Here is a 13556-nt window from a genome sequence, read left to right as displayed (position 1 = left end):
TCCCGTCTTTTCATTGTAGCCTCCGTCCCTAGATGACTTCATCCACATCCGAGGCTTCCCTTCGATTTCCAACCACAGGCAGCTGCTCCCGTCATCTCTCCTCACAGACGCTCAAACGCGTTTCACAAATGCAGTGTAGTGTGTTAACCCCGGGCTCAGGCTTCATCTCCCTTTCCTGGGCTCAGTCACAGCCCCAACCTGATGTAGTACAAAATCAGATCCTCTCATTCAGATACTCATTTTTAAGACTAAAAGTCTAGACTGAGGAAGGGGGAGAGATCAGATACCTAATTATTATGCTTCCTCTCTAACACAGCCCCCCACCCCAAGTTCATCAGTCAGTATCTAATTCTTCCAGGCGGAAGCAAAAGAAAGGAGGAGTGGATGGGAACAGAAAATTTCCTTTTGAACTTGCACTATCTGCTCTCTGGGCCTGGCAGACGCTTAAAGCTAATTCATTCATCTTAGGGGGTGGAGAATACTCCTGCCTCTAGGTCTCCTGATGGAGGCAGAGGCATCTCTATTTTGGTGAGTGACTGTGACCCCTGCTGTGGCCTCAAGGTTTAGGGTAAGAAGACTATACTTCCTCACCATCCTACTCCAAGAACCATGGAACATGTCCTCTCTCTTTTCCTTTGGATGTGTGCATCTGATATTCGGCAGCTCACTATCATGATATTTGGGATTTCACATCTGTATCTCAGCGGCTCCTCTAAACAATTTTAACAACCTGTTCCTGAGGTATGTACTTACTATTTTTGGCAGGCAACTGGGCTAGCCACTGTAGGGGCTTCAAAAATATGTATAACTTAGTCCTTGTTCTCAGAGAGCTGAGGTCTAATACAGGAAGCTTATAAAGAAAAGAGAATGTCACCTGAACCATGCAGAGGCATTCTGTAGTTAAAACAAGATTTCTGTAAGAACCAGACTATATGTTTAGAATTTAGTTTCAAATTTAAAGACATGAAATGTTCTCCAGATGAAAAAGGACCAGTATGTGTGGTACAAACCAAACCTGTGAAAAGTTTGACCTTGTTTTTTTTTTTTTTAAACCACGCGGTGTATTATCATCATTGTCACTATCATTTAAAAAGCTCAGACTGTTCAGAAAATGTCCACAGTGTCTAATTCTGAAATTGGAGAGTAGGCGGGGAATAATGGTATATCAAACCAAAGAATACAGGGTCAGTTTTCATGGGGGTAAATATCCCACCGATTAAATACTTGTAAAGAGAGGTCAAATTCTATTTGGTGACATCAGGTAAGGAGTTTTACTTATCGTGGCAAAGTAGAGACCAGTGTGAAAAGGCGTGGAGAACGGGGGAAGAGTTACCTCTGCACATAAATTTAGTAATAGGTACAAATGCAGAGCAAAATGGTAATTCAAAAGCAATAGTCCTTAACTTATTAGTTAAAAACATTTCCAAATCAGTTGAAAGATTTCATCTCTCCAGAGAAATGAGAAACATAACGGGTAGGTTAAACATTAAACTTTTCTGGGCTTATTTTAAATTAGCAACTGAGGAACAGTATCGTATTAGTGTATCAGTCATATCGAAGCGTCTAAGCAAGTGTGCGCTCAAGTTTCAACCTCAGATGACTGACCTACTCTTTCCTCAATGAGCATGGACTGCCTGGGTAGCGGGAGCAGGGTCTCTACCAGTTCAAATGCACAGCAAAGGTTCCCGTGGCCCGTGAAAATCACTTGACGCATGCTTTAAGAACTATGCAGAATCCTAGCTTCTAACATCAGGGAACAAAATCAGGAAGACTTAACAGAGAAGAATTTCTTTAAACATGTTAATTTTCCATAAAAATCTAATTTCATTTTTAAAAAGGGAAAATCCCTCCAAAGTCACTGGAGTCAGTGGTTCTAAGTATATTTAACACTGTGATTTTTAAACATTTGTAATCAACTTTTACAATTTAAAATGTGGATGAAACCATTAGAAGAAAGAGTGGGGTTAAGAGAGACATTTTATAATCTATCATGGCATGTACGCGTGTCCCTGCATGTTCACAGCAACACCATTCGCAAAAGCCAAAAGGTGGAAAGGTGGAAAGAGCCCAAATGTCCATCAGCAGATGAACGGATAAATGAAATGTGGTTTACCCACACAACGGTGTACTTGTCATAAAAAAGAATGACGCACTGACACATTCTCCATCATGGATGAACCTGCAAACAGGCCACATGCAAGCAGCGGGTCACAGAAGGCCACATGGTGTATGATTCCACTTACGTGAAAAGCCCAGAAGCAGCAAATCCACAGACGTGGAAAGGAGATTGGTGGTTGCTAGGGAATGGGAAATGCAGTGGGTAGGGCATCTCTTTTGGGGGGAAGAAAATGCCGTGACTGAGACAGCACTGGTGGTCACATGATGTGAATATACTAAAAGCCAACACACTTCAAATGGCCAAAATGGTGAATGTCATGTGAATGACATTGCCTCAATTTTTAAAAAAAGGCACCATCTAGTTGGATCATCTTCCCTTTTACTTCTCCCTGTGTAAACACGTGCTTGGATCTCTGCCCTCTCCCTGGACGCACCCTGTGGTCCTTCATTCTTCACCCTCCCTAGGAGTGTTCTATCCGTCCCTCTTCCCTTTCCTGCACTGTTTAGCATTCTCTTTCTACTAGCTCCTCCTTTCCTAGCTTTGAATTATGCTCAGGGCTAATTTCATGCATCTACAGTTAAAATCTCCAATTTCTCTCTTTATGGCTCATTTCCTTGACATGCATTCCTTCCTTTCATGCCTAAAGTATGGCTGCTCATCAATGACCATCTTACCTTTTCCTTGCTACACAGATTTTTAAGCACTAGGCTGCCAGCTAGGTATTGCTAGAAACTCCAAGGCATCTCCAGTGTCCTACTTATCAAGGCAATTCCCCTGAAACTTACACATGTATTTCTTCTGATAGAACCTGGACTCTTGGAGCTTTCATACTAACACATAGAAGGTTTTAAACTATGCATTTGAACAAGTTTACATTAGGATCAAGATACAAGCTAGTTTCAGCAAATAAAAAGGAAAACCTGTTTGCGGAGGCTTGGCTGAATCTGATCAATTTATAAATGCATTAATGAAATTAGCTAATCTATAGCTAACCACACACAGACACCAACAAAAATGAAAGAGCATGGCACAGAGCCTTTGTTCTCATTATTCATTAAAAAGAGGCTGCGTCTCTACTACATACCAAGCACTCTTCTAAGCACAAGAAGTATAGAAGTGATCAAGACAAGTAAGGTCATTCTAGAAAGAACAGGCACAAAGTAAACTAGCTAGAGGGGAGTTCTCTAAGGAAAAATAAGACATGGCATGTGACGGGGACAAAGAAGAGGTGAGCAGCAGGGCTACTTGAGATAGGGAGGGGAGAGAGAGCCTCCGACAGCGAACTAGGGGAAGGAAGGAGGAAGGCATGCGAAAACGCGAGAAGACCTTACCGGCTGAGGGCACGGTACGTGGCAAGTCCTACAAGCAGGAAAATAAATAAGATTTTGTGTAATAACACAGGAAGGAAGAAGGGGGAGCCTACTAAAGGTTGTTAAGCTTCTGACTGAAGAAAGGTGAGGGTTCGGATGTGAAGCTCTGGGGACGAGCACAGCAGGAGAGGGTTTCCTGCACCTGAAACTCTAGAGGAGCTGAGAAGGGGAGAGGAGCAGTAATCAGAGTGACAGAAAGTCCATACTGACAAAGATTTTTCTTTAAAAAATTGCTTAGTGAAGAGAGGGCAAGAGAGATTAGTAGAACAGGAAGAAAAATGAAGCCCTCAGAATTCACCAGCTAACAACTGCTATCTACTTTGGCCCATTAACTCAGATTATTTCTGGCCTGGCAAGAAGTTGAAGAAAAAATGTTAAGTCCAAATCAAAATGCTGCCCGTTATCAAGGTCCTCTCCCACTGCTCGAGGCTGTTCACTGACCTTCTGTTCTTCGGTTCCCACACACACACCTGGGTCTGTGCCGAGTGGACCCGGGACATGCTGCCTTTCTGTGTTCTGTCTGGCGTGGTCACCTAGATTTTGACTCTGGTTTATCAGGGTTCCCCTGGCTCCAACTTGGATCTAATCTAAACTCTTGCCCTGAACTCCCAAACTGCTTCCAGCTGGATCCAGTACTGACTTCCTTCATCCTGTGTTTCCAGTCTTGTTATCGCTTTCCTCGTTCTGGATTCCTCCCTACCACCTACTGCCTGCAGAGCAGCACGGGTAGATCAAGGCCCCTGAGAGAAGAGAATATGCTCATAAGAAGCATTTGGGGGGGACATATGTTGCCACGAACGCATGGACAGGAACTGAAACTCAGGGCAGGAAGAGTATCTGGCAGAATTGGTCTATGGTATGACGCTTATGGAAAACACTTTTTTCAAGATAGAGCCTCAAGCCCTCTACAATGACCAAATTTGTTTCATAATTTAATGTTTAGCTTTCAGTTCTCACTACAAGTTTTTCTCCGTTAGGTTGGAAGGCTAAGACATAGCCCTGATTCACGTCCTCCTCTGCCCTCAGCAGTCCGTTTTGATGGAGGAGTGGGAAGAAGCAGCCCGCACTACGATGGGTTCTCAAGACACCATAGGGAGGCCAAAGGAGGGAGGGCCGGGGAGGCTATCACTACTGTGGGAAACAGTTACCTTTAATCCGAGCAGTCAACAGCACTTTCTTATTATAGCACATGTCCATGTAAGCTTAGACATAAAACTCAAGAGGTCTTTATAAACAACAAGCATTTGTGTTAATATCCTAAGAAGTGAATGTGGGGACAATGCATAAAATAAGGTTATCTACTGACAAACACACAGCACAAAAACATGAACCAAAATGCTGTAATCCCATAACCTGGGGCCTGGGGAGGGGACATTTCAGTACCCTTTAACTACAACCAGCACAAAAACACAAAGATATGGTATTTCAGCTTGATGATTTCTTTAGAGAGATCCCATTTTAAGTGCATCCAACTTCTCCCAAGTAAACAAGCAAATACCTTTTCTCATTGTCTTCTTTAGGCCCAGGAGTACAGTGTGATTTTGGGGAAAAATCGAAAAGGCATTCAGCGCTGTAACGTGTGCTGCTGTGGCTTACTCCCTTCCTTCTGATTCTGTTTTGATTCCAACATGCTATTTTCTCTGGGTTTTCTCTGTCTCCTCTGGGTGATTCTTTTTAGCCTCCTTTGCTCGCCTTTGTCCACCAGCATTCACCTTGCGAAGAACTTCATTGTCTCATCTCCTCTACACATTCTTTCTAAGTAATCTCATCTATTATTTTGCACTGAGCTACTCTCTAATATTTCCCAAATTAGGAAGTTAGCCCAGATCTCTTACCTAAGGCCCTGATGTTTCTATACCTTTCTATCCAACTGACTACTGGACATGTCAGCAGTTCCTTAAGTGCCTTCTCTGCTTCTAGTCTTTCCAATTTTCAATGCATTCTTCCCACTTTTGACGGTGATAAGATGTCACTGCCCTATTTAAGTTTTTGGGGATTCCCCACCAGCATTAAAAACTCTAGAGTCCTTCGTACGATACACAAGGGCCTTCAATATCTAGTCAGATCTCATCTCTCTAAAATAACTGGGGTCCTCTGAACGAATCCTCCACACACCCATGCTCCGTATCTGCAAGAGGTTGCTCCGTATTTCTGGAAAACCACCTCTGTTACAGGACTGATTCCACCTACTTAAGAATGAGCTCAGGTGGTAATTAAATTCAGTATTTAATGAGGACATATAAAATACCAGGCACTAGGTTCCCACAGTTCTGGAGTTTGCACTCGTGTGTGTGCACGCGTGCGTGTGTTGGGGGTACTGGTGAGATGAACAGACAGACAGGAAGTCTCTGTGGAACTGTCTTCTCTTGGGAACTCCTGGCACCCTTCCTCCAATAGCTTATGGCTATCAGAGCACTCCTCATAGTATTTTAATTCATGTTTTCGCTTGTGTATTTCCATTCCTCTACAGACTCATTTCCTGAGGGGAAGAACGCTGTCTTTCCAATTTGAATCTCTCTCCTCTTTCACAAAGGATAGCAAAGGATGTTGAATAAATGTTGCTAAATGAATAAATCGATGAAATAAGCCAGCTCTCAAATGATGGGGTAAAAAAGGAAAGACCACACACAAGTTTTGGGGGCCAAGCAACAATTCAATACTAGGTGGAAAAGGGCTGAAGGCCCCAACTTCTGTCCACACACCTGACTCGTCCCAGCAATCTGATATGACACCTGTATTGCTCCTAGCCTCCCTGAGTGCTTCTTAGGCCTTGATTCTGGCTAGTCTCGGTCTTTGTTTTCTCCATGCCCACAAAGTTACCTCATCTCCTTCAGACATTTGACGCCTGCTTCCCTGCTTTTGTTTCCCAGAGCCTGATTTTAGGCTGAATTTGGCTTCTGGCTTTAACCACAACTCGCAGAGTCTCAGCTCTTTTCTTTGTATTCACAAGATAATGCAGTGACTATCCCCTATAGTTATGGGCAGCTTTGTTTTCTGGTTTACACCAACTGGGAATGACTCTGACTTATCTACTCATTCATACAGCGCCATTACTTCCCTAAATGAATCCTGCTTTAAAATCCTAGTTTTCTCTGTCCAGAGTGGTAATGTGTAATTTGCCATTGAAAAAAGGCTGCTCATGATGATTACAGACAGCAGGTAGGCCCCAGGTTTTGTGGTCCCTCTCTACCCAGCATTTTCCTAAGAGTCTCGTGTGTACCAGTGACTTCTTTCTTGGCTTTCTGTTGTTCTGCATGGGCCGCTCCCTCGCACTGTCACTTCCCCTTGGGCTCCAGATCTGACTCGGGCTGAAAGAACTTTCCAGGACTGATCAGTACCTTGTGTAGAGATCCACATGTGGAGATTCCTAGTAAGGACATAACACCACTAACATTTTTAGACATCTTATTATAAAACAGGCATTGTGATATGCATTTTTATAGTTTTCATCTTTTTTTAAGACCTGGTGAACTTTCTTCCATTTTAGAGAAAAAAGAGAGGTTTAAAGAGGTTAGTTTACTCAAGGGCAAGGGCACCCATAGCGCATGCCAAGTTTAGAGTCAGTCCACATCTGTCTGCCTGCAAGTGTTCACGTTCTTCAACCCCACAGCAAGTGTAAAACGACCTCACGGAGAAAACACCGATCGCTGTGAATACAATGTCCATAGACCAAACAAAGGCACAAGAAGATAAAATTAATATTGATCTGAATTTTAAAACTTCTCACTATTCTCCTTTCCAAAACCTCTTGTTATTTTGCATTTTACAGTACTTTACATAGCAATATTCTTGTTCTCAGTAATCAGAGAGAAAATGTAGAACTTTAAAATAACCTGGAAGAAATATCATCATTAATTCCCAATGATGAAAATAATTCAAAATCATCAAGAGGCATTTTCTGTGATAACACCATGCCCTTTAGACTTCTTTTAGTATAATCAGGAAACTTACTTCATTCATCCGTTTCTTTCTTGTTTTATTTTTCTTATTAACAACTGTCATAACACTGCTCACACAGCATCTATTTCCTAGGCTAACAGGCCCCGGAAGTTTGAAGCTGTACGCTCCAACGGCCAAGACTTTTGAGTGTATGCTCCTCATATAAATGCATGCTTTGAAATTATATACATATACCAATGTAATAACAGATGGCAAACACTGGAGAACATACCCCCAAAAGTAAATAAAAACTAAAAAATTAGGGGTAAACATAAGTCCTAATAATTTTCTCAGATCCCAAAGGTTTATCTTATCTACCTCCTGAAGCCCTGCCCCTTAGCTCATCTAAAACTAGGGCACCGCAAACATGAAGGTGCGTGCGAATCACCTGGAGATCTTGCTGTTAAGGCAGACTCTGATTCAGTGTATTTAGATCAGGGCTGAGATTATTTTATATTTCCAATGAACTCCTCAGTCGATGCAAATGCCGTTCACACTCGGAGTAGTAAGAACTTAAACAAGAGGTTATTGTTTAGCCAAACTTAAGCTGCTGTTTTCTAGGGGGTAAAATAAACAGCTGTCCTAAAGTCAACTTTCCATTTCCATTTCCAAAATTAATAAAAACTGCTTTTAAAACCATACAACAATCATTATACACATTAACCAAGAACATCAAAGAACAAATCCACAATGTAAATAACCATCATGGCTGGGCATACACTGAAAGTGGCTGAATGCAGAGTATCAGAGTGAAACTCGTTCTGTTTTCATACACTTCTATCTCCAAAGGCAGCAGTGAACAGAAAGAAAAGAAAATAAGGACAAAGAACAAAACCCGACTAAAACATATATGCTTTCATGTGTTTCGGACATGAAATTAGTAAGCAGGAAACCTGTGGTTAATTATCATCTGTTGACATTTATGGTGATATCAAGAGAGGCCCAGCAGCTTGGCTTTGTTTTATGGCTTTTACATAAACGCAGAGTGAAGACGGTCACCAAAGTCCATCGTTTAAAATTCTATCTTAAATTTACACAACTTTAAAAGGTCCAGAGACCGACAATGTATAAGAAACTCAGGCAAAAGCTCAGAATATAAGCAGAATAAAACCGGAAGGCACTTTGGTTTTATTGTTAGTCTTGCGGGCCCCTCGCAAAACCCTACAGGTTCCAACACCGCTGACTCCATGAAAACACGTCATGCTGACCCTTCGGTAATTTCCAGCAGTCACATACACCAAAAGAAAACTTCCACCATCCCCAGATTCCAGGTATTTACCTTGTCAATCATTTTTCTGGCTTCCGCTTCCTCACTGTTGGGATTCTCTAACTCAATGGTATAAGTGCCCTTGTCACTCTGGTCATCATCATTATCCTTTTCAGAAGTGGCAGAAGTAGGTGGATTTTTTAACATTTTATCCATCTCCTGGCTTGGTCTGTGCCCAAGACTCCCTGAACTTCTTAACAATGCAGTTTGTAGGAAGGGAATGGACACCGATGGCTCCTCTGATTTCTGTTTTAACAATTTCCCATGTGGAACACCATGCCCCCCTCTGTGATGCGTAGAGCTAGTCTGTAAAGACAAAGAAACCACTTTGGCATCTGCTGTTGGAGATTTTGTTTTTTCAAGTTTTGTATGTGGTGCAGAGTAAGTAGTTTCCTGACACGAGATTCCCGCACTCTGAGTAAAAGAATAGGACCTTCTTTTTCTGGGATTGTCTTCATCAAAGAATGCAATCATAAAAGCAGTTTGACTTACAACGGCTTGGTCTTGATGCTTTTCAGCAGCCTGGGCCTTCTGCAGCTTCTTCTGTTCGGGATGGTGGCGCCGTAAGTGCTCCTCCAGAGCCGCTCGCTTGCTGCAGCGCCTGTGAGCGCCAGCGTTTTCTGAATCGCTTTGTGTGCCGTCGTCATGTTTATTTCCTGGACACAGAAGAGAAACCACATAATAGAGGAGGAAGAAAATCCCATGTAGAAAATTAGACACATATACAAAAGTGCTAGTTGTTTTTTGCCCCCTCCCCCTTTTCAAGCCAAGTCATATGTTCTTTTCAGTAACAGGCTCTGCAAACTTCCTCCATTGCAATGTTCACATTCAAATTTTATCAACCAACAATGAGGTCCTTTATAAACAATTGAATGGGATTGCTTTTCTTTCTCCAAATTTTAACTTGATAATGATTCATCAAAGCCTGAACAGATAAGCGATGCTGTATCGGCTGTGACTGTCTGTACTTATAATATTGATAAACATTAATCCTGCCTCCAAACCTTACACTCCGTGTGAGCAATCAAAAATTCACTTCTAGCATGAGAGGCAAAGAGAGAAGAGGGTGATCCCGGAGAGGCGTATCACAACACAGTAAAAGAGAACGCAAACACTATAAAGATGGGATGAATTTTAACTTTTAACAACGTTCAGTACTTGCAAAAGTATAGCATACTTTCAATAAAAAGTATGCAAAATGTTAATAAGAAGATACAAATTGGTAGTTTCCACCAATTAACTACACACTTTTTTTTACAAGTGTCTTTCTAGATGCGGGAATTTTGGCAAACTTACAACTGTGCTCTAAACTCTGATGGCTTCAAAAGTTAAATAAATCATGCTAAAGGCCTATCACAGAAAAGCATAGTCTATGAAATCCTATATAAATGTAACCACCTTCTGGGCAAATGGCAGGGTGCTAAATATAACCAGCTAAAATCTGTCTTCTCGATAAAGCATACAGAGTCAAGTTAGAATACATTTGAATTTTGAAACATCAGGTTCCTACAGAAAACAGAGGTTTTCTGTTACCCTTCATAGTTCCACTAGGGATTCAACATAAAACTTTATGGGACTTATTTTTCAATGATTTAGAATTCTCAGTACTTAAATAAGTGCATTAGAAAAAATAATCAAATGATAATTCTATTATTACAGCAGACATTTACTGAAAAGCCAAGAATTACGCTCCTCATGTTTTAGACTGAATCACAAATGAGGGCTTCAATGGTGGCTTCTGTGCAAGTGTAAATGAGTTTAGTCAACCAGGTGCAGTGAGCCCTGGCTTCTAGGACTGAGTTGAAGCTTTTCCTGGGTTACAGATCTGAATCTGATACCTGCTGAATAACACGGTATCAAGCAAGACGAAGATCAGAACTGAAGACCTGTTGGCCAGGAGGGGCAAAGGGCACACGTCCAAAGGAAAAAGTTGAGTTTTAATACTCATGGGTTTGTTTCTAATGAAGTTAGAGGTTACCAACTGGGGCCAATGATTTAACACAAGAGGACTGGTTGTCAAAATGTGGTGCACAAAAAGTGTGAGAAGACTCAGAAGAAAGAAAGAGTACACACAAAAAGAGTAATGTTCTGAAAAAGTAACAGGCTACGGAAACAAAGGGAGAGAACAGAACCAGCATGAAGGGGTTTGGGGAAACACTCCAGCAGAGTAAAACTGATGAGTGTTAGCAACATCAGATAAGAACAGACCGAAAATCTTTCTTCAAATTAGCAACTGTTCAAAATGCAGTATGAAAAGAAACAAAACAAAACAGGTGTCCATTTACTGGAATACCTACCCTCAGGTAATTAAGCTAGGAATCAGGGATAGCGGATGGAACGCAAAGCCCAACTAAACCACTAATTCAAATACAAAACTCATTAAAAAACATGCTATTTTACAGCCTATTTCATTGCCGCACTGGATAAACTGAAAAGGAATCCAGTCTGTAAGAGCTGGAAATGACTGAACTCTAATATTTCCTATATAATAAGACCAAATAACCCGTGCTGCATGTAGACACAGGAAAACACCACTTCACAGAATTTGATTCTTGTACCAACATGTAAAATTTGGCACTTAAGCGGTGTCAGATCCTTTCAGCATCTTTTCTTTAAGTTCTAGTTTAAGAACTTGTCTTTATGGGTTAGCCATTTTTTTTCTCAAAAATTATTATTCCTTCTTGTATTTGTCTTATACCACGTGAGACATCTGATCAGAACTGCAATTTCTCTTTGTTCTCAACAACAAACAAATCACTAGGAAACTCCTCACCAAGTGTCTGTCTTGTCTGGCATTAACCATGCCCAAACACGCGCCAGTGTCTCAGGTATTTTCTAGGGTCGGTTAGCTGCACCAAGTCAGAAGCTGTGCTCAAAGAAGCTGCGACTCTCCTAAAGGGTAAAAGTGTATGGGCTTTGTGAACATTATTTTCTTCACTGTCCCAAAGCGCGTGCACTTTACTCTTGTAGGAGCAAAGTTTTTTGCTTTTATTTTACTTACTTTCAAGTTTCTGAGACTGATTCAAATAACTCCTGAAAGTCTAATTATTGTAAAATTACTATTTGCCATAATTACCTTTATTTAAAATCTATGTATACACTTTCAACATTCCACATTGTGGAAAATCTTTATCTAACGATGGCATATCTCCCTTTGGGGAAAAGTCAAATGTCATTTATAAATATGTCTGGAGAAAGAAAATGGAACTTGAACCAAAAATGTATTATATTCATAAAGACGTTTTCTTGGATGGTTTATAAAATGGTGTGAAAGCAAATCCAAAAGAAGGGCTCAGAGCAATGACAATATACTGGAATATGTCTACCTATAAACCAACTTTGAGGGACCACAGTAATTTTGTACAGTTTCTGGTAAAGCTTAAAAACATCTACTCATTAACATGTATGTACATACAGTGTGAAAATGGGCATTAACACCTCTGTTTGGAGTCAGGCTTACAATGGGCCTTTGTCAAGAAGAGAACGTCTAAAACTTATGGCTTAAAATAATAGCTAATATAGACAATATTTATAGATGACTAAAAAAACAATGGTATAAAGGTGCTTTAAAATGGTAGCTTTTTAAAGAATCTTTCAACTCATTTTTTGACATTTATTAAGAGTAGTTTAAGAAAGACCATGTCACTTCTAAATTTTCAAGGTTTACGCTACCTTTTACATTAAACTAGGATATTAGTACTATTTATAAATTCATGAAAATGGTCAGTCTCCAAATGGGTAGCCTTTATTTTTGAGCTTTAACCTATACAGAGATACATACATGGTTCTCAGTTAAGCATTTAATATCATCTGGTAGATGAAACGGTAACAGTCACATCTGAAAAGTATATATGCCAGGTAACTGTTTATGATTATAATTAAATATACTAATAGGCCCCAACAAAGAATTAGGTAATTATACCACCTTGCTATCCTGAAATGTCTTAGAAGCAAATCAGACAGGTATTTCCTCATTACTTGACCAAACAAAATCCCAGGGCATAAAGTACTGGTTAGGCCAGGGTTAGTCTGAACAGTGATAGTGAAGTCATTCACAGTATATTCAAATTATTGAGCACTTGCTTCATAATAAAGTCCCCAGGTGAAGTGTTAGGAATACAATGACCTCAATGAGCATTTTTTTTAAGCTCATTAACTCCTCGTATAGAAACAGAATGGCCAGATTAGCATGCAATCATTTCTCTTAAAGATAGCTTATTCAATAAAATTAAGATAGGGCAATTAAAATACACTTAATTAGCAAAACAATGGAAAAATTATTCAGATGATACCCTGATACACAGGTATAGATATTTGACTAATTGTGGCCAAGCATTACACTAATAGAGCATATACTATTTCACAAATAAACACCCAATTGTGGAGAGGCAGGCAGAGAGAGAGAGGAGGAAGCAGGCTCCCCACTGAGCAGAGAGCCAACGTGGGGCTCAATCCCAGGACCCTGGGACCATGACTTGAGCCGAAGGCAGAGGCTTAACCCACTGAGCCATCCAGGTGCCCCAGTGATTTCATAAGTTTTAATATCAAAAACATTTTTAATTCAATTGATTTGCAATATCTCTAGACCAAAGGTTTTTGTTTCACGAGTAACTGCTGAGAAAAGCTGGAAGCACGCTACCAACAATGTCACTGAATGACTAATGCAAACCTCTGGCCCATCACCTAATGGCTGATAATTTCCTTCAAAATCTAGACACTGACATTTTAATGGAAGCATCACAACAGAGAAGAACAGAATTGAATAGAGCTTTTCCTTAAGTCAAGGAAAGATGAGAATTGTCTTCTAGGGAATTCCACTGGTGAACAGAATGAATGTTTTATTTCCACAGGAAAAAGAAAC

The 13556-nt window shown here is 40.5% G+C and overlaps 1 protein-coding gene across 10 annotated transcripts in view; it reads right to left on the bottom strand.

The window, feature by feature from the left end:
* The window catches only part of CEP170 (centrosomal protein 170), a 124754-nt gene that overhangs the window by 37118 nt on the left and 74080 nt on the right, over nt 1-13556 (bottom strand). For 7 of the 10 annotated variants that reach the window (XM_045982477.1, XM_045982476.1, XM_045982482.1 and 4 more), the window contains 2 exons: nt 9188-9351; nt 8708-9001 (listed from right to left, as the gene is read on the bottom strand). In XM_045982477.1, the coding sequence (XP_045838433.1) occupies nt 8708-9001; nt 9188-9351 (458 nt within the window). The remainder of the gene's footprint in view (nt 1-8707; nt 9002-9187; nt 9352-13556) is intronic. The other 3 variants (XM_045982483.1, XM_045982484.1, XM_045982485.1) reach the window with 1 other exon arrangement.

Source organism: Meles meles, chromosome 17 (assembly GCF_922984935.1).
Source record: "Meles meles chromosome 17, mMelMel3.1 paternal haplotype, whole genome shotgun sequence".
Classification (NCBI taxonomy): domain Eukaryota; kingdom Metazoa; phylum Chordata; class Mammalia; order Carnivora; family Mustelidae; genus Meles; species Meles meles.
This window is presented reverse-complemented; position numbering and strand designations above follow the sequence as displayed.